The 27,334-nt window shown below is 37.3% G+C and overlaps 1 protein-coding gene and 1 non-coding gene across 2 annotated transcripts in view; both read right to left on the bottom strand.

Moving 5' to 3' along the window:
• Positions 1 to 8,874: 8,874 nt before the first annotated feature.
• COL25A1 (collagen type XXV alpha 1 chain) overlaps positions 8,875 to 27,334 on the bottom strand; it is a 415,084-nt gene continuing 396,624 nt past the window's right edge. The window contains exons 32-37 of the mRNA XM_010981063.3: positions 22,978 to 23,031; positions 21,514 to 21,540; positions 20,505 to 20,558; positions 16,153 to 16,230; positions 14,292 to 14,330; positions 8,875 to 10,455 (exon numbers count right to left, since the gene is read on the bottom strand). Coding sequence (XP_010979365.1) covers positions 10,453 to 10,455; positions 14,292 to 14,330; positions 16,153 to 16,230; positions 20,505 to 20,558; positions 21,514 to 21,540; positions 22,978 to 23,031 — 255 coding nt within the window. The 3' untranslated portion in view covers positions 8,875 to 10,452. The remainder of the gene's footprint in view (positions 10,456 to 14,291; positions 14,331 to 16,152; positions 16,231 to 20,504; positions 20,559 to 21,513; positions 21,541 to 22,977; positions 23,032 to 27,334) is intronic.
• TRNAG-ACC (transfer RNA glycine (anticodon ACC)) lies at positions 12,179 to 12,252 on the bottom strand. The gene has a single exon. It is a non-coding gene; the product is annotated as a tRNA-Gly (tRNA).

Below are 27,334 nucleotides of genomic sequence, written 5' to 3'. Positions count from 1 at the left end.
TGGAACTCCTTAAAAAAGATGCTTGCACTTCTAGCTTGTCCAGTGGTTTGACTGGATTGTGCATACAGCATGGGTGAAAATGTAGCAAAATGTCTTTACTTCAGTGGTTCTTAATACAACTGTCTTTTGATGGCCTTCTCTCTAATTGCTCATTCCTGAGAGTCCCAAATCTTTCTCCTGTCAATAATTAATTTAACTATCTTTGCACAAGGAAACTTGCTAAGTATCTTGGGAGGTAGTGACATTCACTATTTTTGAACTCAACTTATTAGAGGAAAACTACCTGCAACATTATTTACAATAGTCAAGATAAAGAAACATCCTAAGTGTCCATGAGCAGATGAAGGGATAAAGAAAATGTGATATACATACATATGCACACGTGCGCGCGCACACACACACACATATATGGGGGTAGAGGAATATTATTCAGCTATTAAAAAGAAGGAAATATTGCCATTTGTTATAATATGGATGAAACTGGAGGAAATTACGCTAAGTGAAATAAGCCAGATGCAGAAAGACAAATACTGCATGATGTCACTTATATATGGACTCTAAAAAAGTTGAACTTATAAAAGCAGAGAGTAGAATGGTAGTTTCCAGGGGCTGGGGAGTGGGGGAAATGAGTGCAAAAGGTACAAAGTTTCAGTTCTGTAAGAAGAATAAGTTCTGGAGATCTAGTGTATAGTCTCATATACAGTCTAATGACAGTATTGTTATTAGTTAATAATTCTGCATTCTCACCACACACACATAAATGGTAACCACATAAGGCAATGAATATGATAATTAACTTGATTTTGGTAATCATTTCACAGTGTATACATATGTCAAAACAACATTCTGTATACTTTAAATGTATACAATTTTTATTTGTCAATTGTACCTCAGTAAACCCGGGAGCAGGGGAAGAAGACTATCTTTCTCATTAGCTTTTCTCTCCGTATATACAGATTCTCTTGTGATAGTAAAGCCATCACGGAAATGCAAGAGAAAGGATTTAGACTTTAAGAACAAATGCCTCTCTGTCTTAACACAGACTGGACCCTTCTAGTCACTGCCATCTTTCCACTAAGATAATAGAACGCAGGGCTTTTGCTCTGCAGAGAATAAGAGCTCATGTTCCCTGAGTGCTGACTCTGGACCGGCCCTGACCTGAGTGTGTGTACGTATTGACTCACTAGATACTTGCATTAACTGACACCTTGAGGTAGGTACTTGTATCATTCCCATTTTACCAGCCAGGACACTGAGATGAGATGAGTTGCCTTAGTAAGTGGTCAAACAGGGATTTAAAAACAGGCCATTTGCCTCCAGCAACTCAGTTCTTAAACACTAAACTACTTGCCTTTGGAATGCCAAGAAAGACTTTGCAAACGTTAGTTGAAAACATTCTAGAAATGATTTATTCCTAATATTACCACCTAAAGGAAAGAGCTTAAATCAGAAGAAAAATGACGAGACTTGAGAATAGACGATTCCCTAGCTCTAAACATCTCGTGGAAATACAGGTTAAAAAGGCTTTTGGAACACTGTGGGTAGTGAGGGTTTACATGCTCTGTTTCTTGGTGGTCAGACAATGTTCTAAGACTTTGGAGACTCTGGTTCTATGCTCTGCTATTAAAAACTGTGTCATTTGGGCTAATCTTTCTCTTTGAATTCTTTCCTCAAATGAAATATTAAGATACTGTTATTCATCATATTTAGTTACTATAAGAATCAGATATAATTGTTATGACAATGATTTAAAAATACAAAATGCTATGGAAATATAAGGTGGTATTATTGTTGTTTATCATCACTAGTCACACATGGAATCATGTCATCTCAAAGTTGGAAGAAATGGTAGAGGCGCCGAGTACCTCCCCCGGGGGCAGAGAGGTAAAGCCGTACCGTGGTAGAACTTTCTGGAGCTATAACGTTTGTCCTGGATTAAGATCCTTGCTCTGTCACTTATTTTCTGGATGAGCACTGATCCAACCTCTCTGAGTCTCAGCTTTTTCATTTGTAGGAAGAGGGAGAATAATGTTTACTTCTCAGCATTGTGAGGCGCAGTGTGACAGTGTGTAGCAGCAGTGTCCTGTCGCATGCTCTTTCAGGAAATCCTCAGATAGCTTAATGTTTTGAAGATAAATAGAAGTCAAGAAATATTGAAGTATTACCATGATGAGAAGAGTTTCAAGTATTCTTACTAGTATAGCATGTGAAAGGTATGAGATGTAAATGGCATTTTTATTTTGTCAAAAATATCACTGCTTGTTAACTACTTATAATTTGTACAGGCTGCAAATACTATAAATTCTGATAATTTGTCATTTCTTTAGGTTTCTCTATATACAGAATCAAATAACCTGTGAATAATGGCAGTGTAGGGGGCAGAATAACCCCCCCCAAGGATATCCGTGTCCTTATCCCTAGAGCATGCGAATATGTTAGGCCATATGCCAAAGGTGAATTAAGGTTGTAGGAAAACTGTTTGCTAATCAGCTGACTTTAAATTAGGGAGATTATCCTAGATTATCCAAGATGGTGAATGAAGTTACAAAGATCTTTAAAAGAGGAAGAGGGAGGCAGAAGAGGAAGAACCAGAGAGATGGCAGCATCAGCACTCGGCCCGATGTTGCTGGCTTTGAAGATGGAGGAAGGCAGCCATGAGCCGAGGGATGCAGGCGGCCGCTGGAAGCTGGTACTGATTCTCCTCTAGACCCTTCAAAGAGGAATGCTGCCCTGCTGACACCTTGATTTTATCACGGTGAGATCATTTTGGGCTTCTAAACTATGGAACTGTAAGATAATATATTTGTGTTGTTTCAAGTCATGAAATTTTGGTAATTTATTGCAACAGCCTTGAAAAAACAAATACAGGCAGTTTTGTTCCTTTCTTTTCAACCCTTTTACTTTATTTTTTGTTTTCTAATTGCATTGGCTGAGACATTCCATACAATAATAGGAGTAGTGATAGTAAATATTCCTTTCTTGTTTTTGATTTTAAAGGAAACATTTCTAACTTCTTGCTGTTAAGAAAGATGTTTGTAGATGGTGGTGATGGTTTCACAGGTGTATACTTATCCCCAAACTCATCAAGTTGTATATGCTAAATACGTACAGCTTTTTACAGGTTAATTGTACCTCAAAATGTTTTTTTAAAAGATGTTTGCTGTAGGTTTTTAATGTATTTATCTTTATACCAGGTTAAGGAAACTTGATTCTATTTCAATTTTTATCAGGAGTACTTACTGAATTTTCTCAAATGCTATATTTCAATTTCCCTATTCTTGTATTATGTATTACCTCCCTCCCCCTTTTTTGTATCAAGAACATAACATAATTAGGCTTTTTCCCCTTTCTTGTATTTTTGGGAAAGGTGGTGAGTCAGGGAGGAAAGTACTTTTTTAAAATCAATGAATCCTTCAGCCCTGAAAGTAGAAAAGACACCTTTACTGTTGTGGCATTCACAGAGCAGCACTAAAATTATTAGATGAATTAAAAGAAAAAATTGAGAGCTAATTATGGCAATAAATTGTGGACAGTAGATTATGGGCAGTAAGTTTAAAGCAGCAAATGGTGCAAAATATGTAGCTGAAATTAGCTAAAGATAAATTCTCTTGCCAGTTTTACTCAGTTTTTCCATTATCACTTGCTTTTGCTTATATTTGTTTTTATTTTATGATTTTCCAGAACAGTCTAGGAAAATCATAGTTATTCAACACCATATGGCTGTTTGATACTTTGCCCACCTACCAGTCATTTCAGCCACAGGTGGAGTCAACAACTATTTCTTCCACAGTCTGACAACCTCAGCATTCCTTGCTGCTCAACCTGTGACTTGATATTTAGGCTCAGTATAACTGTGGCTCACCTGCTTTTCTGGTTCTCATAGTCCAACCTCCCCTTCAGTTTGCAAGTACAAACTCATAATTTAGCCAGAAAAGTTAGCTTTGCACTCTGCTGACACACACTTCCCAAGTGGGACTTTCTTACTCTTGGATCTTGTCATTGCCTTGAAAGATGGATTTGGGTCGACATTGAAATCACATTCCAATTCCGGTTAAGAAGTGAATCCTAGTACATTTTAGGATGGCGATATGAGAGGGGGTTGGGGGAGCAATGGAGATGAAAAGGAGGAGTGGAAACAAGTGCCAAAGAGTGAGGTGTCGCCAATGAAGACAGCTTGGAATAGCGTCACTCCTTGGAGCTGCTCCTGTGATAGGAATGCCGACCAAGCAAAAAGGCGTGAGGCACGCTGGCTGCCTGCACACCCGAGCTGTGGCAGGTGTTGACTGAATTAGATCAAATAATACTCTAGAGCAGCATTTTCCAAACTGTGGTCTGTGGAGACTGTATCCTTTATCCCTTTGATGGGCATTCCAGTACATATTCTATACTTAATGATTTTATTTGTGGACTACCCATTATGATTTCATAGCACATTTGTTCTCAAGGGAATACAACTTGGTCCAAAAGAGGTAAGGAATCGCTCCCCTAGGTCATTGTTGCTATCACTATTTGATGTTGAAACTGATTTGATGTAAATGTTGTAAGAGAACAGAAAAGAACATGCCTGTAGAATTATGTTATCATTTCTGAGTCAATGGAGCAGTCATGCAAATTTTCATAAGGATTATATGCTCACTGTTGCATATTTTCACACCAGTTACTTATATTACCCTTGGATGGCTTGTTCTGTATCCCTCTGAGTAATTGCTTTCATTCACTTATTTATTCAGCAAATATTTATTGGGTGCCAACTCTTTGCTAGGCATTGTGCTGGACATTAAGAACATAAGAGCAAACAACACAGCCATACCTCTCCATGGAGCAGAACCATGAAAAAGCACTGCGATAAATGAAATCAAGATGCAAAGGGAACTCAGAAGCAGTGATGTCTAAATAGAGACACAGAAGATAGGTAGGAGTTAGAGAGGTAAAATGGGTTTTTAGGTAAAGAAGGGATGAGAAAGTGATAGAGAGAGGATCTGGAAGTGACAGAGAAGAATCTGGTTGAAGAACTGAAAAGCAAGGGCAGGTTGTCTAGCACAGGGAACTATATTCAATTTCTTGTAATGAGCTGTAATGGAAAAGGAACTGAAAAAATATATATGTATGTATGTATATGTATAACTGAATTGCTTTGCTGTACACCTGAAACTAATATTGTAAATCAACTGCATTTCAATAAAAAAAAAAAGAATAAAAAAGTTGACGAAAAAGAAGAGAAGAATAAAATTCTTTATGGGCGGTGTTTAAATCAGAGAAAACAGACCAAGGTGTTTGTGAACATCAATAAAGCTTTATAACAATACAATTCATTACCATTGTTTGGATTAATATTGTAATAATTACACACTTATTACATTATGAAAATAAGTCATAAATAGTGTAAAAATAATTCTGAAGATCAACTTCTCACAAACTAGGAACCCTGAAATCAAGTTTATAAAAGCAAATAAAAACAAATTAGAAACTGAGCAGAATGCAATTCTCTCCAAGCTGCAAATCAAAAACCACATGGGTCCTTTGATTCAGCAATGTCAGCTGGAGAAGTTACAATGAGATTGAAATAAGAAGTCAAACAGGGAGAATTCAATCTTTCAATTATTTACACTACTGAGAAAAACAGGTTTGTGCCATATTTACAGTGATAAGACACAACACATTCTTAGAATAATCAATTACATGAGACTGGCCCACAAAACGTTAAGAAAAATATGCAGTGTAATGCTTGCCAAAATATTTTTTTTGCATTTTTCTCTTATTTTGTATTTACGTGATTTTTTTGGCAATATAAAAATAGCTGCACATAGAGATGAACTTTAAAATGTAAAAAATACAAATAAAAATATAATATTTTCTAAAGGAAAATCAGATACATACATCTTTTAAAAATGTTATTAGATTGCATGAAACATTTACAACAGTAAAAAGAATATTCACATAAATGTCAATAATATGTAAGACATTCTTTTGTGAATCCAATTTATTAATATTTCTGAGATTATCCACAGCATTTTGAGAAATGTTGGTACTTTGTTATCAATAAATCAAACATAACAGATCAGGTTGAAAAAGTCTTCATATTCCCACAAGGACAGTTCTGTCTATAAGCAGCAAAGGGAATCTTATGCATTTAAATACATTTAAAAAATCAGAAATGCCATTAAAATGCTTCTGTGTTGGATTACCAAAAACAAAATCCACTAAGAATATAGGGTATCTCTGCCCTGGTATATAGTAAATTCAACCAATACAAAGATATTTCAATAAAAATGGGGAAAAGTAGGGACTGAAAGTCCTTACATTCTAAAATATAATTTAGCAGGATCATAATTGGTCAAGTATGTTAATTCCCCTAGGAATGAATTGTTTTAACAGCCAGAATCACATGTGATTGTTCTTAATTACTGTTTTTGAGAATATAAGATTAGTTTGCTTTGGATTCAACTTTCTAGAGATAGCAAGGTTTTTTTTGTTTGTTTGTTTTGGTAGAAATTAGAAAAGTTCATTTTGCATAATATTATTTATTAATCTAATGTGATTATCAAAAAATGGAGAAAAACAAGGTTTCAAATATCAATATCTGCATGTTTCTATGATAACTTACTGGAAGATATCAAAACACCACCCACCTTTCAAGTATAACTTATTTCTGGGTAAGATTATATATAGTGGCCAAAAAAATAAAAAAAAAGTATGAAAAGTGGTGTTAACTTTTTATGCTACAATATGAACATTAAAAATAAAGCCTTGGAAAATTAAGCATATTTTCTAAGTGATAAAAATATAAGATATCAGTTAATTTTTCCATAGGTACTGACATGCTTATTTGACCATTTCCAAACTAGCAGATATATATGCATAGTAGACAAAGGGCATACAGAATGAACTACTGGATGCACAAGAGTCCTTACTGTCCCAACAGAACATCATGTACAGGATTCAAGAACAGATTTTTTTTTTTGGTGGAAATTCAATACATTCTCATGTTTTCTATGAAATCAAATGAGAAATAAAAGTCCCTCAAGACTGCTTTTCATAATGAAAATGAAAACCAGAAGAAAAGCTTAGGCAAATTTATGTGTCAGGTATTCTACGAATGTGTGCAGACCTATCTGACGTTGATTTTGTCACGCTTAATCAAACCATACAAGCTAAAAGGTGAGAATGAATGTTGGAAAAGACATACGGCATATGAAATGAACTAGAAAGAAGAGGATCCACAATCCAAGTAAACACACAGCATCTACAGGTACACCGTTTTGTTTTCCTTTACATTAAGAAAGACTGGTCATTGAACCATAATTATAAATCCATGAACTTTTAAAATAAAATCACACGCTAACAGCTTAGGAATGCTATTAAACAGAGAAATGAAATTATCCATAGTAGAGTTGCATTGCCCATAAAGAAAAAGAAAAGAAATACATTAGCAAAAACATAAATGGAAAAGAATTTTAAAGCTAAAACACATATCAATTTGGCATCCTTAAAAGATGCTTATCAGACATAGGACCTGATCTTGACTTATTTCCCATGTGTTTTTCATGATTTTTTTCTTAATCTTTTATCCAATAATATAAATTAAAAGAAAGAAATCTTTAAAAAATGTATCTGCCAACACATGTATCAGCAGACACTTTCATTAGTTCACTAGGGAATTATCTGAGGATTCTCTATATTGATAACAAAATGGATGATTTAAAATATTTCAGTAACACAAGCTGAAGATTATGCATGACGGTTAAGACCTAGTAATTCCATGGAACAAAGAGGAGTATCACAGTCCTTTTGTATTCCGCAAGGAAATAAACGTAATGGAAGATTACAGCTTCCTTTAATCATGGAATAAAAGTCAATACTGTCAAATCAGTTATTGAGCAAAATCTCAATATACACATAGGACAGAACAGTATTTTTAAAGGGCTGTGTTTAAAAAATATACATATATTTTTTCACATGAAATGTTTCTCTTTTGATGATGAGGTATTCTCTTATGAAGCTGTGCACGTTTTAAATAGTGATCCATCTCAATACCTCTTTCTACTAGAGGAGTAAAAGGGAAGATAGATAGGAAGAAATATAGCCACCAGATTTTTCTCAAGACACTACTGTTTGTTTTCTTGAAGAGACTGTAGTTTTACATGCTTTAGTTCATTTTTCCAAACCATTTAAGACAAATTGTTTCAGACATTGAATAATACCTTATCCTGACCAGGTCATACAAGAGATGGGTAGAAAATGCCCTCTGTTGTTTTAAAAATGCTAAACTGGTTTTGGAGTGTGGAATGTTACTAGAAATGTTACCAATTATATTGACAGATCAGTTCAAATATCTTTCCATTGTTGAAAACTTAATGGAAACAAAAAGAAGGCATTTTGTAAAACTGAGCATTTGGTTATATGATGTGAAAGAGACCATAAGGATCTTAGGATCCTTGTCTTATAATCATATCTTAACTGTTGTCACCACAAGCCAGTGATGAGGTAATTTCCCCTCTGGTGGTGAAAACCTATACATGAAACCAGAAAATTTCCCACAAAATTGCATGAAATCAGAAATTATATTGTCCAATGGGCTGAAAGAGTGACTATTCCTCATCAGTGATGTTTCTCCTAATGTACTCCTTCCACTTAGAAGGAGTCATTTCAAAACATGCTATCAACTCTTTCCTGTGCAAAGAAATGCTCAGTCTAATACAATCAGGTAACTTTTGAGCAAGTAGTTGAAAAATATCTCTTTATGGTGACTATATTTCACAGCTTTCTGAGATCTCAGATTTGGTCTGTGCATAAGACAAAATTTAGAAATGTAAAAAAGATAAAGAAATCTAAATATAGACAAAACTTAGATCTAAATAGAACTACAAGAAATAGAAATGAATTAATACTATCAAATGTGACCAAATCTTGGCTTTATGTTAACTGATAATCACTATGCATGTTATAGTCATCATATGAAGAAAATCAAAAAGTACTGAAAAAATTGCTTAACTGGGATGCTTTACAATGACTGAACTGAAAGTGGAGCTTCTTTTATATTCTCTTTAGTTACTTAAAACAAGAAAGAAGTTAGCAGAAGTTAGCAAAAGTTAGCAAAAAATATTGACTGCTGGTACCAAGTTATTAGGATTTGAAGACTTTTCTTAAAAAATTGTTCAAAATAAATGTGATAAAAGCAGAAAAAAAATTTTTTCCTGAATATTCCTGGGACTAAAAAAGAAAAAAAAGTAATAAAAAGAATGGGAAATATCTTTCTGTTTCTAGAACTTTGTAGAAAATGTTTTACATGGGTTGGCTCTTGGAAGGAAGAGAAGCTCCCACATCAGCTTCGGTGGAGATTGTAGGGTGAGCTCTCCCATGTCTTCGGGAGAGGCCATTTCAGCCAGTCCCTTCCTGGGACGTGTTATTTCTTCAGCAACCTGAGTTTCGGTGGGATGTGTACATGCTTTGTCCTCAGGAACAGGGGCTGCCATTCCAAGAATCTCCTACCCCAAAGAAATGCTGTGTGCCTCTGTCATTTTCGAAAAGCACCCATATTAACACTTGTTGGAATTCTGTTTATTAAAAAAAGAAAAGTCTGCTGTTTCGGGTGCCCGCCTTTGTAAACCTCTTTCCCACTTGGTCACATGAGAGACAGCACAGGAGGCTGAACTGGTCCTCTTTCCTTGTCTTCGTTGCCAAAGGCAGCCCAAGGAAACCTGGCGGCAGCAACCGGCTCAACCCCTCAACATTTCAAGCAAGGAGGCCACGTGAGCCCACAGAAGTTGTAGATCTGCAGTTGGCTCTGCAACTCCCTCAAAATACAAGACCATTTGTGTGTGTGCTCTCCGCCACTTTATCTCTTTTTGGCAATAAGCCATGGTGTAACCCCCTTGAGATGACAAAAGAAATAAAAGCTCAGATGTGATCAGAGGACTCATTACGCAGCATGCTAGCATCTGAAGTTGCACAAGCAGGCTTGGCACACGGTCATGCATTTTTAGTCAGTTTCAATGGGTGCCGTGGGTGTGAATAGCAAAGGTGAGTAGGGATGTGACGGTAAACTCTATAATCAGTCAGGATAGTACATTTCCATAGCTTCGAGTCCATATTTGGTCACAATTTCATGTAAACTATCTCATGGCACTTTTTGTCCATGCAATTAACAAGCCCGAAAGTAAGAAAATAGCAAGAACAATCAAGCTCTATCACTATGTCCATATAAATACATATCTTCACACAAGATAAAGAGATACTGATCAATATTTTTTGCAGGCTTCTCACTGCTTTCACGGATTGCCCATTTTCAGATGTAAGTGAAGGAAAGATGGACATGTGTACTACTGCAAACAGGAAGAAGCAGCTATCTGTAAACATATCTCAGACTTGTAAAATCTGCAATTCAGTTTCCAACTATAAATATAAAAAGTAGACCATTATACACACAACTTCATGCTCGGAAGGTTAGATTCATCACTGCAGAGAAACAAACAACAAAAAAGACAGATATATAGAATTAGTAGTCTAGGATAAAAATTCCAAAGTAACATTTATTTTAAGAAAACTGGTAGAACCCTGAATAGAGTCTTTTTTTTTTTTTAAATCAGTGAGCCAATTGATATGTCCAATACATTACTTTTCTAAAACTCATCACATTTTTCATCCTAGGTTTAGCCCACAATTTACTTTTGCCACCGAGAAGTTTGTGGAAAGTGTTTGTCTCAGTAACTATTCTGGGAAAGCAGAAAATTAGGATTTTATCACCTATGTGTTGTAATTAAAATACATGTCCTATTCATGGCTTATGTCACCTTCTCCAAGCATTAAAACACAACTACAGAAAAGGCTGAGGAGTCTGACCTCAGTGGCATTGTTCACTTCATCGACGCCTGAAGTCTCTACTCTGCTTTAGCTCTGGTTTCCCCCTTTTGGCTGGCCATGCCCTGCTGTGAATAGCGTACAGGGTAGACCTGTCTGCCGGCTGTCAGGTCTGCAAGCTGCCTTGTAGGTTCCATGGTGATCTAAGAAACTAGAAATGTCTGGTTCCTTGTTTTGAGCTGCAATCATGATTAAGGTTTTCCTAGAACTGAAGTTAAGTCTGAAAGAACTGAGGAACGGTGGTCTTTGAGGTGTAACTTACAGAGCAGAACTTGGTGACAACTTTGACTTCTGTGCAAAGAAAAACCAGTTAGAAAAGTAGAGTGTCCAGAGGAGGAGAATGATACAGATCTCCTCATCTCCCCTGCACAACGCGGACTCACCTCCACAGTCATCTCTCAGTTCAATCATTAAAAATATTTGCTCTTCTCTCTCCAATAAAAATAGACACTATATTAAATGTACTTAAGAGGCTGGGTGCTGTGTGATCTTTAGAGACAGAGTTCTCTCAACCTTCATGCATGTCATGTCAAGGCCAGGGACTGTGTCTGTAGGAAGTAGTCCTTTCTCCAAACTCCCACTTATCTCAGATTTCAAACAGATGCATTTTTTTTTTTGAGAAACCAGTGTTTTGCAAGTAATCTACAGAATTTTAAGCTTCTCCAACCCCCCTAACCCCAGATTTTAAAACTTAATTAAAAAAATCTGTCCCCTTGCTTGTGGAAGGTACTGCTGCAAACCTGTCAGCCCTTTCTGGAAAAACAAAGTTTAGTGAAACATTAAAAAATAAGAAGTTTCACAGTATTTTTCCTATTAAATAATTTTTAATCTCTGGATGAGAATGGGTGGTAACTAATAGCCTGTATTTTCCCAACCATAAATTCTGCTCTTTCTTCACTGTATGAATTACAGTATGAATTGGTACATTATCATTCTTCAAAAATTTAGAAGACTGAACTGTATCTAGGAGGAAAAGTAATTTAAACAAAGATCAAATGGTTTTACATGGAAAAGATTATTATTGAGAGGAGCATGAGCAACAGGACTTGTTCGCTAATCACAGTGATTTTCCCTGCGGACACAATCTGAATTTCAGGTCATTTACTCCCGTGCTCTCAAGACTACTAAAAATACTGTTTGAAAGAGGAGTCCCCTAAAACAGGACTAAGTCATCTACAGGCCTTCTTTTTTCTAAATTTGTCTGTTTTTAAATGTTTTTTTAAATTCAGCTTTTTTTTTTTTTTTTTTTGGAAGGGGGAAGTAATTAGGTTTATTTATTTATTTATTTATTTATTTATTTATTTATTTATTATTTTTTAAATGGAGGTACTGGGGATTGAACCCAGGACCTTGTGCATGGTAAGCACACACTCTACCACTGAGCTATACCCCTCCCTACTCTACAGGCCTTCTATTTGAAATATCATTTAAAAATTAATTTGATTTGACTAACAGTGTGTTTGAGATACCTAAGCTGACCACATAAGAGATTTGAGAACACTTCATTTTTCTAATCGTTTCTTTCTTCTTTTTCTTCTTCTTCTTTCTTCTTTTTTTTTTTTTTTTTTTTTTTTGGCAGGTGGAGGTGTTGGGAGAGGATGAGCAGTAGGATTTGCATTAGAGTGTATTGGGGAGTGTGGTAGGCAATAGTGAAGTTTAATCACTGAGTTATTATTCTTTATATAAGAAGATGCTAGATTTTAAGAGATCTTCACTCTTATGTAGAATTCTTAAAGGGTAAATTTCTGATTTTCTGATGCTATTCATGTTATTACTAGGTTTGGCTAATTTGTGAACCCAAAAGACGATGAATCCTTTGCTTGTTGCCATTATGTTTTATGCCTTCACCAAAAGGAAGTGATCTAGAAGCAGCCAAAAACGATGTGAACCCAAGTTCTGAGTAGTGTCAGAGGCTGGATAAAGTAAGCCTTTGACATCTCCCTCTGTGTAAAGTGTGCCAATGACTGGATTAAAAAATCATTATAGTATTCAATTACAGGGCAAAGGTTAAAGAGCAGACGGTAATTCCAGCTCAGGGTGGTATTAACAATTCTGAGAACGGGGGTTATGATGGTGAAAGGATAGTTTTCTCAGGTGAAGAGGAATGTGGTGATAGGCTCATTGTCCTGAGGACCGCCTGACCTCAGCCAGGATGGAGCTAATGATCCGACAGGCTGAAAGGGGAGTGTGGGAAGCTGTTAAATAAATGACGCTACTGGGAGAGAAGGATTTGCTTTCTCTGGCCAAGTAGGGTGAGAGCAGTTAAGCAAGAGAGGGAGCTTCACAGAATCTCCACACCCACGGAGCTGATGAGAGGAGAGGCAAACAAAGAAGCCCAGCCTCTCCTCACCCTTCTGCAGTCCTACATAGCTGCGCTGCAGCTTTGCCAATGAAGCGTGCCTGTCAAAAATGACTAACTAAGCCACAAGATGTTAAAGAAAAAAATTCAAACTGATGAAAGCAGCATGGATACTTCCCCCTAGCTCATTTTCACATCAGTGGAATTCCTTTAACTTTCGGTAGCACACGCAGTCTTTTCTAATTAGGTTCTCACTGTTATTGTGTAAAGGTTTGGTATTCTCTGAACAGCGCAGCCCATACAGATCTCTTCCCTACTTAAAGTTCTGCCATTGCTTTCCAGTGTCTGCTTCTAGTTCTGTTATGTACCAGTTCTGTGCCCTTGGAAGTTCCTTAACTTCTCTGAATTTCACTTCCTTCATCAGCATCATCAAGGGTAATAATACCCTACAGGGTTATTATGAGGATCAAATAAAGGGATGTCCCCTACAGGAAAGGGCTTCTCACACAGCCTTTGTACACAGACCCTTCTCTATGAAGGATAAGTTCTTTTTCCTGCTGAATACATACACAGTGACTGTGGGTGGCCACATGTAGAGGCTAGAGTGAACCGATATCATAAAGGACACTGACTTAAATATAGCCTGATTCTCTGAAATAAATCAAGACATCATGGAAGGAAAAAAAAATCATGCCCACATTTTCTGCTTTCTGAGCTTTGTGACTAATATTGACAGGGTTCTACCATGGATTTGCACATTATTCTAAGTAATTGAGTATATATAGAAAAAGAATCACAATTAAGAATAATTTTGAACAGTAGGAGGACAAGGAGTTTGAGAGACAAGCAAACCATTGTCAAGATGCACTGCCCCTTTCCACTCCAAAGAAAGGATTAGATAGGGAACCACGAATTACTGTGTTTGCTAAGAGCTGTTTTCACTCATCAGTTTAGGAAGAAATCAGCACTAAACACCATTCAAAGATATTCTGGAGATGGAATCTTTTGCTTTTTAATACCCAAACAACTTGAAGGAATGTCAAATTCAAAAAATTCTGTTCTACATGGAAAAGGCTAGGCTGGGTGAAGAGGAAAGGGAGAGTGCTTCTTTTAGAAATAATTCTGTAAAGCCTACCTTTTGCCAACAGCCAGGCATGGGTAATCCATCCGGCCCCTATTTTAAAAAGAAGAAGAATTTCTCAGGTTCCACAAAAGTGATCATACTTCATAATTAACATGCTCAGAGGCTTAAAAATGGATTTCTACCTGTTAAGGGGCTTTAGTTATAAGCATCTTTTACTAATTATCAACTTTCAATAAATTACCCAGTAGTTAGAAATGAAGAAAATTCAAATGTTTCCCAAAGTGAGTATGCATTTTGAAAATATACAAAATACAGAATGAATTACACCTAATTTTGAAAAAGTAATTTACAAAGCCTAGTGGTCTACTTAATTGTAATTTTATATAATAAGTCTACACTATTTCTCCTAACTTCATTAAAACACATTTTACAACTATCTTTATCCAATACACTGAAATAAGTTCTCTTCCTGGTCACTGCATTCTATGGCTGTGTGCATGATAATGATGAATAATCAGTGATGAACCATTTCTATCTGAAGGTTATAGCTCTTCAAGTACCAGTATCTTTCACTTTTTTATACTGAAAGCAGATATAGTAAAACATATTAAATTGATTGATTTACAAGATAGGCAGCCAGTCAATATCTAAAATGTTATCCATAGCATTTGTCAATATTTTAATTAGAATTCTTCAGATGCCAATGAACAGATTCTGGATACATCAGAGATTCTTAAATGTTGAAAAATTTATTGTCACCTAAGGTGTGAGCACTCTTCAGATACAAATGATACAAACAAGACAGGAAGAGTTGATATATTATGAAGCATGCTTGTGTTTTCCTCCAACAAAATGACTGTAAAATATTATTCATTATCAATACCAAGCAAACAAAATAAAAGACTGGGCACATCATATTAAGATTTTCTAATTGTAATTATTGACTGAATAACATTTTTTTCTATAAATACAATCTCTTAAAAGACTTGAAAAACATAAATTTATCCTTACAGAATCATGCTTAGTACTTAAGAATAATATAAGAACATGCAGACCAAGTATAACCATCAACATAACCATAAAAAGTTTTCCTTTATACCTCAGAAAAGATGAATATACTTCCTTTTTAAGTGTTAAAAAAAAACTCTGAAATAACTTTATAAGATATTTGGGAAAAATTCAGTAATGCCAGATTGGTACAAGGGGAAGGATCACCCGGTAGAATTTTAGATTTTAGTATAAGGAGGATTCTGAGTTCATGCCAATGGAGATAGGGGAGATCTGTCTACTTCAGGAAAGTGAGTTTCAAAAGGAGAGACCATTAAATTGAAAAGGTTATGTGACAAAGAGGAGGGTTTGGGCTGCAGACTATTATTTTTAGAAGCTCCGAGAAGTTTGGTTTTCTTCCTTATGGTCTCTTAACAGCATTCCCTTGAAGGGGTTAACTCTTGCCCACAGAAGCTTACCTCTGTAGGTTTGGCTTTATTTTCAGCCTGATAGAAATTTAGTGGAAGAGGCAAAAAAGACTTTATTTCTTTTAATGAAAAAAAGGCTAAATTTAGGGGTAAAACCCAAAGTTACAGCCTAGCAGGACCTTTACATAGAAGATTTTCATGTACTTTTAATGTCATCTTGAAATAGTTATTCAATAAACTGACATTCCCAGAGCACAGACATGGCAGCCGTGTCAGCTGTGAGAACATCGTCAGTAGGTTAATTTGCAGTCACTGATGGAAACACGTGCTTGTTCTCTTCACTCTGCAGAGCCCCCGAAGGCGCTGTGCATGCACATGCATGTAGTGTGTTCATCACGTAAAGCTCGCTCCACAAGTACCACTTTACGCTGATAGAGATGAATATGTAATCAACAAAGGAACTGCATGCAGGGTGGTAGGAAAGAGAAATACTGTACCAATTGGCAAGGGGCATCCAGCCCATCCAGGCCAGGCTGGCCTGGCTCCCCTTTTTCCCCCTTAACGCCACGGAATCCCTGTTTGTAAAGATTAACTCATAATGTTACTAACAGAAGAAATCACTTAAGCACACATTCTGCTAAAGAAATAACCACTGTAACAAAAGGCTGGGAGAGGAGCAACTCTGAAGAGAAAAGTAACAGCCAGTGAAGTTGGCCAAAATAAAACAGTTTGATGGGATCCTGTAACTAGGGCTTGACCAGAAACAGGGATGGCTCTCTGGAGCGGCACAGAGGAGCCCTGGCTCCTCCTTGGATTCTGCATTCTTGTCCTGGATACACATCAATACTTGAGTGCTGACAAACTAGGCAGAGCTGGTGGCCAGAGACAAGGTCTGGAACACACCAGGATGAGCTGAGATGGATGTTTCTGGTACCTTAAAGTCTATGCTAAAAGACCCGAGTCAGAACGCCCGCTGGTACCCCCTCCAGCTTGCTCCTCTCCCAGCTCAGCCCTCCACACGTGACATCTGGAGACGGTTGCAGGAGTCAGACATACCAATGGGCAGGGTGCATCTAATCCAGGAGCACCCTGTTCTCCTTTCTCCCCTTTAGGCCCCTTTTTGCCTTTCTTTCCCTTTTCCCCCTGTGGATACAAGGGTTTAAATAAAAGACAGGTTTTATTTGAGGGGGAAGTAATGGTGATTCAAAAGATGGTTGAGCCAATAAAGTCTGGAAGAGCATTTACCACTGTTTTCTGGTTTAGGGAAGGCATGATATTATGAAAAATAACTTAGACTTTCAGAGTGGCAATGGATGCTGGGCAGCAATATGTGGAGTTTTATTAAAAGTACTTCAGATGAAAGAAGGGGAACTTAAAGGCTGATGTCAGAAAGGAAGGTCAGTGCTGACTTAGACCCCAAGGCTGTGGTCCTTGTGAATGAGGTGTTTCTGCCACCGATCTGGTGAAGATGGTGGATACCAACTGTATTGAAGACACCAGTGGCAGTTGAAGTTCAGAGGAATAACAAAGACTTCTCCCGATTTTCAATACCTGCCAACTTGCTTTTTTTCCTAATCCTATAACAGATGAAAGCTACATTGAGCTAGAGGAAGATGAAAAAATATTAATAGTTTCTATATTTTTGAAATGTATCTAAATTTATGACATAATGCTTTGTAGCTCTCATTAAAAACATGTTCAATGTGTTAAAAAAAATACACGTCTCTTTCTTTGAACATTCTTTTTAAGGAAACTGAAAGCAAATACTTTCCTTAAGTCAGATAAACAAATTTTAGAAGTGCTAAGATTTCTCAGCAATGCCAATTGGAGAAACAGACTAATCTATAAACCCGAAGATGTTCTTTAATTCACCCTTATTGATCTCATGCCAAGTGTTCACAATGGTAAATGGGTTTCCAGCATACTCACAGGTAAAAAAGCCAAAAAAAAAAAAATTCTGTTCAAGAGAGGAAAAGCAGTTTGGATTCAGTTGAGCTAACACTAAAAATGAAGTAGGCAGGATAATTACATAGTGGGAATGTAGCCATGGAAATTAGTATTTAGGAATCAAGGTAAAGGTTGTGGAAATCTGCATGGATCACAGGGATGGAGGAATTAAGGAAAGGAGGCAAAAGGAGGAGAAGGAAGGAATGCACCTCAGCTGTTTCACATTAACATAAATATCTCTGCATATTTATAGACAAGAAGTTGGTACAGTGCAGAATACAAAATACCATGCAATACATATTTAGTGTATTCATTCTGCAATCAGGATGGCAGATACAATAAAATGGAATAATTTCAGAAGCGAAATAACATGAATATTCAAAGACATACACATAACAGACATAGATGAGATATGCATTCAAATGAACGCATCCATTCTGACGGTGTGAGTGAAAGCTCCATGTTCATCTCTTGTGTGCCAAAAAGACTGCATCAGAAGGCTCGGAATCAAAACCACGTGGGTTTCTCTAATATCAGGGAAAGAGAGAATTCTGTGTGGTTTAGTTGGTCATGATCAAAAACAAAGCCCCGAGAAGCCAGGGAGAAATGAGAGCAAGTTCAGTGATAGGAAGTGAGCCGGGAGGAGCTTCCGGGGTAAATGCTCAGTCATACAAGATGAACCAACACTCTTCCTCAACAAACAGCTTCAGTGCCGTGACGTCAAACTGATTTAAACTTGTTTGGGAGGCAGTGGACTCTTCTTTGCAAGGCTGTGACTGACACCAGATGGGTTGGGTATTATTAATTTAAGACTCCATTCATTTTTGGATTGGCTAATCAACTCAGATTAATCACTCAACAGAAAAGTGGTGCCAAATGAATGCTGACTGTACAGGCTATGAGAATCATTTTTCAGTAATATTTTAGTGACCCTCAAGCTTTATGGAAAACAGACACTATTGTACAAAGAGCAATGTGTCAGTGTTATTATTCATCCGCATAGTTTTGTAACAGCTAGTGATTCCCTGTGCCAGATAAGACTATCTGTCATTGTGGGCGTGAGCACATGAGGGCTCTTGCTAATTTTTCTCTCCCATGCCAAAGAATAATATACGTAAAGTATTTACATTTGGATTTAATTTTCCTGAATATAAAACTTCTAATCATGGAATCTGAAATATGGAAATACTTTTGTGGGGGTAATTAACATTATTCTGAGGATTAAATGTATAGCTTTAGGTTTTCATAAGTTATAATACTGGTAACTTCTTTGTTTAAAAGATCATTAAAATGAATGTCTTCATAGTGGTGACATACTTTTGAGTGGATAAGGTTTTAGATGCATACAATCCATTAGGTAAATATAAAATAAATGCCTATAATTTTTTAAAAATACCTATAAAGTACACACACATCTTGGGTTAAAAGCTCACATGAATAATTTATCTCCAAACATGTATATTTTACAGTTAGAATGTACAATGACGAATAAAAGAACTTTTTTTTTTTGGTTTGTTTTTTGGGGGAATTAGATAATTAGGTTTGTTTGTTTGTTTATTTATTTACACGGAGGTACTGAGGATTGAGCCCAGGACCTCATGCATGCTAGGCACACATTCTACCACTGAGCCACACCCTCCCCACTAAAAGAACTTTTTTAATGCCTCAGTTTCCTCACCTGTGAAATGGGGACATAGCACCAACTTCAGGGAGTTGTTATGAGGATTAAAAGACTTATCATGGGTAAAATTCTTAGAAAAAACACATAATAAGTGTTCAATAAACATCATGATATTGGTGAGGATGGTGATGGTGCTTTTACATGAACACTCACATGAGCTCTCCTAGCAATGGGAAAGCTTAGTAATGTTTAAGGCCCAAAGAATACACAACAGGCTTAATCACCTTTCTTTGGCAACTCTCATTTGGCCTTGCTTTTCAACAGTTGTGAACTTCACTGTTAAAGAGAATTTATAGGGTTTTGAAAACAGTGTGTTAAGTAGAACAGGACATAAATTAATCTGAGAAATACAATCGGTTTAAATTCGAACTGTGAAAGTACATATTCAGCCACATTAAGATTTTCATTATTCTACTGAGGTGCTGAGGGTGTTTTTCCTTCTTTAGTTACGTCCAATATAAAAAATTATTCTTCAAAGACCCAAGCAAAGGGGAGCGGAAAGGAAAAAGTGATTTAAAAAATCCATAATCCAAATTTTCCTTCCAGACATAAAACCATTTTGCCCGATACTGGCTCCTCTATCCCCTGGAGCTGATGGTCTTGAGATAGAACCTGAAACCAGTCTCATAAAATACACTAATATCTTCATTTAAAAATATCTACAGTATCTGCAGGCAACAAGTCCTGATCCCTATATAATGGACTCACTGGGGTTTATCAGTCACACTGCTTGTGTTTCATTTCCCAATCAAAAAAATCAAGATACAGGACATATCCTCTGACCCTCCACTGGGGATGCTGGGAAGATAAATGAGATGCTGGCTGTACAGGGCTAGGTGAGCTCTGCCAGAAGACCGTTGCAGATCTGTGCTATTTAATTTTACTTTAATGTAATAAATGCCTCCTCCTCACCCTGATTTTCAAAACCCCCTGGAAACTACATCATTGATTGTTTGGTGTCAGGCAGCAGAAAGTTTGCAGCCCTGCTATGTGGGGATTGTGGTTTTTTTTTTTTCTTTTGTGCTAACTGTGCCCTTGTTTCTCGCCATGTAGCCTTCTTTATTCCTCTGCGAAGGCCTGGTTCCTCAGATCAGACATCAGTGTGTTTTTGGAGCACAGGATGCAGAAAGATCAGACGTATGAAAGAATTGGACAGGTTGAACAGCAAAGCAGACAGAAGCAGGAAAATCAAACAGGCACATGCTAGGATGGGGAGGTCACCTTTTCCCCCTTTTCTCCCAGATCACCCTTCTCGCCTCGTGGACCAGGGAAACCCTAAAGGATAAAAAGCAAACCAAAAAGATCTATTGATGTAACTGTGGCAAAACCACATCAAAAAAAAAAAAAAAAAAAAGTAAGATTTCATGTATCTGAATGCAAATATAAAGAAACATGGCATGCCCCTAAATCTCAAAACTTAGATGGGTGAAGTAGCACTTAGAAATAACAGTTTCCTAGCATCTCAAGTATCTATAAACAACAGATTCCTTTTTTTGCCTAAGAATAACAGGATCCTAGTTTGAATCCTGGCAAGCTTTCTGATTTGTGTGGCCGCAGACAAATAACCTCAGCATTTTAGTCCTTTGACTGTAAAATGAGGTTAATGATATCTGCTACGCACACAACTGCTGGTGTGAGTGTTAAATGCAAATGATTATATATGAAATACAGAATGACATCTGCACACAACAGGTGCCCAATAAACGGTAACTACTATTACTTTTGTAACTACGTAATACAGGATGAGAAGTAATCATCTTAAGAGAGCTTGACTTTTGATTTTCTCTATTTTTATAGAATTATGTTACTATAAGATATATAGGGACTTGATGCTAAAAAGAGAACTACTGCATAACAGCTTTGAGAATAAACATAATAAACCATTCCCTAATGGTAGCATATGATAGAGATTTCAATTTCATGCATATTTTAAAATAAGTGGTTCGATTGCTGATGTTGAGTGTCTCTAATTTGGGATAGTATTTTGAAGTGCCACACTGTCACCTGTTGGTTATTAATTTCATACCAGATAATTATGGTTTTTGCTTTTACATCTACTTCATGCAGACGCTAGTGGTGTATTTCAAATTGCTGTCCGCAGGCACAGCAGTGCATGCAGTGTGCGTAACTATGTGCACAGAAAAAAACAGAAGTATTCTTGCTCTTACTGATGATGGAGACCATCAGCATCTATTATAATGGGAAGATGTTTGTTGTACACATTACTTACATCAAGACCAGGCTCTCCATCTTTCCCCTGCCAAAGAATCATAGTAGCTACATTAGTGTTCCTAAGTTCCATGAAGAGGTTATTGTTTTATTTAAGGCTGCCTGGACATGCAACACTAGTATTAGAACAACTACTTCAGAAATGTGAGGAAGAGTCCTTACTGATTAGTAATACAAATTTCTTTCACTAAATCAAGTGAAGTGACTGTTAATGTTGCAGTTAAGGGTCATGAAAATGTTTTATTATATATCAGGTTAAGTAGTCTGATATTTTGCTGAAGTTTAATCCTTGGTATCCAAGTTATCAATCCAGGAGTACGCTGAAAACAAAAATACTGTTTAGTTAATATAAAAACACACCAGCACTAATAGAGTATGCAAATCAATGCTACTTTAGTTTGACAACTAAATCTAGTAGTTAGCTCATGACTGAGTAAAGAATGTGAAAACTGTCTATTACATATAATTTTAATTTGGCTAGATGTGTACCTTGTCTATTAATATTGAGGGTCTGAGGATCACAACCTAAAAACTGTTTGTAAGTGCACGACCCCCTATTATAAAAAGAGTAGAAAACTTTTGTGCAAGGATGATAAATTCACCCCCGTGGTGCAGATTTTCAGAGCAGTGACGAGTGTCAGCCATATAAGGGATCTACCAAAAGTTAGAGAAGTCACTTTGATTCCATCAATTAGATTTCAAAATCAGCACCTCTTTAAGCACTCAAATAATCATAGTTTATTATTTCAGTTCATAAAAACTGGCAAGTACAGGTACGTGGAAGGTAAGTAGGGGTTGAAAACATAGAGACAGTATGTGCTTCCACAGCAGACCTACCTACCCTACTGAGTCATTGAGATATTGTTCGGAAGCGAACCTGAGGCCTCAATCTGAAGCAGGTGTAACAGAATTTTCAGAAGACAGAACACTATCAACATTCTCTGCTCTGAAAGATCACTGGCCGTCACAGTCATTTAGAAAGGCCAGAAACATCAATGTCACCTTAAACGTCAAGTTGAGAAATAACTTTTATTAGCAAGAGCAGTGTTAGTAAGTAACCTGTGAGAACAGATAAAGTCTGAAGAGCTGTTTTCAATAAAGCTTGCACACCCACTGCTGGTACGGGGACCTCCCAGGAAGGGCCAGTTAGGGGTCGGACGGACGGCCTAGGGAGGGCGCGACTGACAGCCCGAATCCCGCCGTCGGGTGAGCCCTGTCTGTCTCTCGGACAAGCTCTGATTCTCAGTCTCGTGAGGTGTGTGGGTGGTGTCTGTACGCGAGCGCGACAAAGCGACACGAATATGACCCGTCTCTGAAGGACACGGTTAGGCTGGGTTGTAGAGAGTTAGTGGATGGTTCCTTGTTCCTCTAGCGGGATTAGCCTCCATGCGAGGCGAGGGTTAACTGGAGAGTGACGGGCGTCTACACATGCGGGAGGGGAAACTTCGCCAGACAGAGAACTCACCGGCAGGCCGTATGGTCCTCGGGGTCCCGGCTCGCCCGCAGCTCCCTTTTCACCCTGTGATGAAAGGCGAAAGTTCAAATTATACACAAATGCCTATATTCACACACTTTCCCTAATGGCCTGTATCTAAAACCTCTGTTTGAAGCACCATTTGATTAAAATTCTAAAGAGTCAGGCTCTTCCAGGGTCGCTGTCAGAGATACAGCAAAAGAAATCCACATTAACGTTTTTAGAGAATCACCTTTGAAAAGACCGTGGGTCAGACCACTGCTGCACAACTGTGCGAAAGGGTCTGCATATCTAGGATGCTGTGCTTGGGTTTCTTTGGTATTAGTGTGAAAATTTATTTGTTACTGCTTATTTTAAGTTACTACTCTTTTAAAAAATAGAAGAATAAACTGCTTTTTGTCCCCCTATCAAGTGTCTCCTCTTCAGCAAGCTCTTCCTTCCTTGACGGTCTCCACCCTTCACTGAGCTGTATTTTACTTCATGGTGCTCACACAGTGGGAGACACACCCACGTTTTAACTTGTTTATTCTCTGCTGAGCCCCTCCCTAGAAGATGCACATGAGGGTGCCCCAGCTCTGGCTTCCTTCCCTTCTGCCTCCCCAGTTTATAATAGTGTCTGGCACATCAGTATGTATTTGTTGCATTAATAAATTAAATCAAATCAATACAATCATGTACGTTTTGCTTCCTTTCTGAAAAAGAGGATTTCAAAATGTTTATGCCTTCTCCTCAATGCCTGATAAGGTAGGAACTGATTACTTTCATCACTCTCTTTCCATGTACCTATTCAAGTAGAATAGCTGGTCCCTGCTTAAACGATAATCTTGAATGCTTATAAAAAAGTAAATGTAATTGGAGGTGGTCCCAGGAATATGAAATAATTGTGATAATAAAGAAAGAGATGTTTGGCATTTCAAATAGTGTCTTCTGCTGCTGCCATCTCCAAAATTAAACTGTCAGTATTTAGCATGAAAACTTCAGGAGTATGATGATGTTTATAGGAGGGGCCAAACAGAAAATGTTACCTTCTTTTATCACACCTCTGAAGAAGTTTAAAGGGTCCCAAAACCTTTTCATGGGTAAAATGCCAAGTTCAGCTGTTAATTGCATGCAGATCCAAGTATTATGTGTGTTTCTCTCTCTTGCAAATTCCCATGTGAGCAAATTTCAAGTCACTGTTAACATTCTTCTTTAATCTAAATTTAGGGGTTGTTGGTGCCAATTAGCACTGTCTCTTAGAGGCACATATAATATAGGGAGATTATGGGGAATAAATACGATAAAATTTGTTGAACTTTTACTCATTATTATTTTATGTTTATTACTGAAACAGCAGGAATTGCATTTGGTAAAGTGACCAGGCTTTGAAATGCAACAGACTTACATTTGAATTCTAGTTCTGGTGCTTACTGGTTGTGTGATCTTGGGTAACTTTCTTAACCTTTCTGTGCCTGTGTTTCATTGGTTGTAAAATAAGAATAATAATACATATTCTGCAATAATTTGTCTGAAGATTAAATGTGATTATAAAATATACAATGATATGTTGCATAATAAAATGTCCATAAATAGCAGCTATCATCATTATTGTACAGTTAGAGGTCTCATATTTAATAAAAAGGGCTTGGCAACCCAAAGAGCACCAATTCAAAATAAATTTCTTTCAGTTTGGTCTGTTATTTATGATTTTTCTAAATGGTGGTGGTGCTGGTGGTGAGTGTGTGTGTGTGTGTGTGTGTGTGTGTTTGTGTGTGTAGTGGGGGGTGGGGGTTTAGAAGGAGGGTTCATAACCTGGAATCAGTCTAATCTGTAAAAACTCAATACATTAGAGTACGTCTAATTTAAAAAACCTCCACAGATTATTTTGATATACCTCCTCCCTTCTTCCTCATCTGACTGAGTGTCTCAGCTTTATTTTGTTTTTAAAATAAATATACCATAGCTTATTTGAATTAAGCTGTCACTAAAGCATTTGTCTGTGGAACTCCTCTTACAGAATTGTCCATTCCAAATAATTAAACTAATCATGACAGTTCATCTCACTCGCCACTGACTGCTTCAGAAGTGGAAATAGGACCCAATTCTGGTCCATGAGGCATCGGGGAAGTCTCTGGGACGCTTTGGGGAAAGTTTCCTCACTGCTAAGGAAGATTCAGGAGAAGACAGTCTCCATGTTTGTTTTCTGCTGAGCCCCCTCCACAGGGGATGTTTGGAACCACTGTGACCAGCTTGCCTGCTGTCAGAAGACAAAGCCAGCTCATAGAAAGGGCACAGAAACAAAGCCTAGAGATCCTCCTTTGAATATTTTGTCAGACAAAATGTACATTTCTTTATTATTTAAGCCATTTTGTGTTGGGGTTCTATCACTTAGAGCCCAAAGCATCCTAATGGTCCCAGTTCAAACGCTTTTAAGAATGAAATATTAACACAGGGCTTGGAATGTGCAACTTCTTTTCCTGGATTAATTAATTCCAAAAGACCTTTTGAGCCTCTCAAATTTAACATAAGCTATCGAGTTCCTAAGTAGTTACAAGGCCAAGATGGAGAAATCAGCTGAAGGCAGGGACCATCTGCTCTGGAGAGCTGCATACCAATGCTGTCAGTCAAGTCTTTGACAGTTCTTGAATAAAACTGTCTGTCAAATGCCTGGTTTCTTTTGGTCTGGTCTTATTTCATTCAGTCTCTTCAATTTGCACATCTACACTGAGGAATTATTCTAGAATGGCTCCCTTTCTTGATTCCTGCCTCTTTAAAATTTAAAACTTTTTCAAGAGACTCCAGATGGCACCTCAGTCAATTAACTTTGAGAATCACTCTCCAGTTTAGCTCTTAGGGTGAGGGGCACTTGGAGAGTCAGATACATGATCCAGTTAAGATGGTTAACAGGCTGCGTAAATACAAGTGTAACACTTACACTGCACCATTTGACTTAAACTATGCCTTCACAAATTCTTAGCCATTTCATTTGCTCTCCTGGTTAATCTACCCCAGGGCTGAGACCTGATACTCTTGTGACACTGTGGAGCTCTCGGAAGTAGCAGCTGATTTACCAAACGGTAAACCCTCTTGAGCCCCGGGGCCTTCTGCCAAAAGACTACTTGAGATTTGCTGCTCCATTTTTAGTACATGTGCTGGGTTTCTTGATACAATGCTTGAATGCATCAGCAGCGTGAGGCTCTTCGCTTTTCATTATTTTTAATTCAGATGATCTTTGAAGGTCTTGGTTTGACCTTAGAATTAAGACAGTTGCAGATTCAGATAATTCATTCTTTTAGAACTCACCTCTTTCCAGAAGTATTCTTGGATAAAGCCAACCTTCCTTTATCACTGAATGCACAGCTGGTACTAATTGTATTTATTTTGGCCTCCTTATCTGGTTATGTCTTGCAGATTTTTTTTCTCTGCAATTAGATTGTAACCTTTTCTAGATTCCTTTTCTAGGGAAAATAGCTGCTTCCTTTACAGTATTGAGTAAATACACACAGTGTATTAATAAAAGGTTGAGGATGACGAATCGATTATAATGATATTATTGAATTCACTGGAGCAATTAGCAAAATAGAATCCATAAATGGGTGTAGAGTGTTTCCATTTCACACTAGGAGTACACCGTGTTTTGTACATTGTAATGTGATAAATATTTACTGAATGAATGAGTTCACTTACAGTGAATGTGGAATTATGGGATTGGGATGTATGCCAAAGAAATCACCATGTGGCCCTGTATTTTCAAGCGAATTATCCCAGACTGATGAAACTCTAGTTTTACAAGACCACAAACTTGCACAATGAATCATTCCAACATTTTGAAGCCCTCACTATTAGGATAATTTCTTTACATCCTATTCTGGATGGTGGGGAAATGGCTGACACAATTCCACTCAGAAACACAAAAAACCTCCTACGTTTTCCAAGGTGAGGAAAAGAAAAAGTGGGAGAAAAACAGAGAAAGAGGGAGAGAAGTTCCAGACAGATGACCAGCTGCTGCTGCTGCTGCTGCAGTACATTTTTTTGTGGCAGATATTTATCTTCCACTCTGGATGTCTTTTTTTTCCCCCAAAGATATGGAAACATGGCCTAGCAATAGAGAGGTTTGTGAAAGGTTTTTGTTTTGTAATGCACTGAAATTATTTCCTTATGGTTAAAGAAAGACAGACTATTTTTCGGCTGAAAAAAAAAAAAAGAGCATGTGTAACTTAGGTTTTGTAATTTCCTTTAAAAAAAGTTATAACTTACTCCGAATGAATACAGTAGCTTTATATAAAAGATTATCAACCAGAAAACGTAGTCCTGGAAATTTTAGCTCCACTGACTTCAACTTTCTGGATTAAGGCCAAATGAAAATATC

Source organism: Camelus dromedarius, chromosome 1 (assembly GCF_036321535.1).
Source record: "Camelus dromedarius isolate mCamDro1 chromosome 1, mCamDro1.pat, whole genome shotgun sequence".
Taxonomy (NCBI): Eukaryota; Metazoa; Chordata; class Mammalia; order Artiodactyla; family Camelidae; genus Camelus; species Camelus dromedarius.
This window is presented reverse-complemented; position numbering and strand designations above follow the sequence as displayed.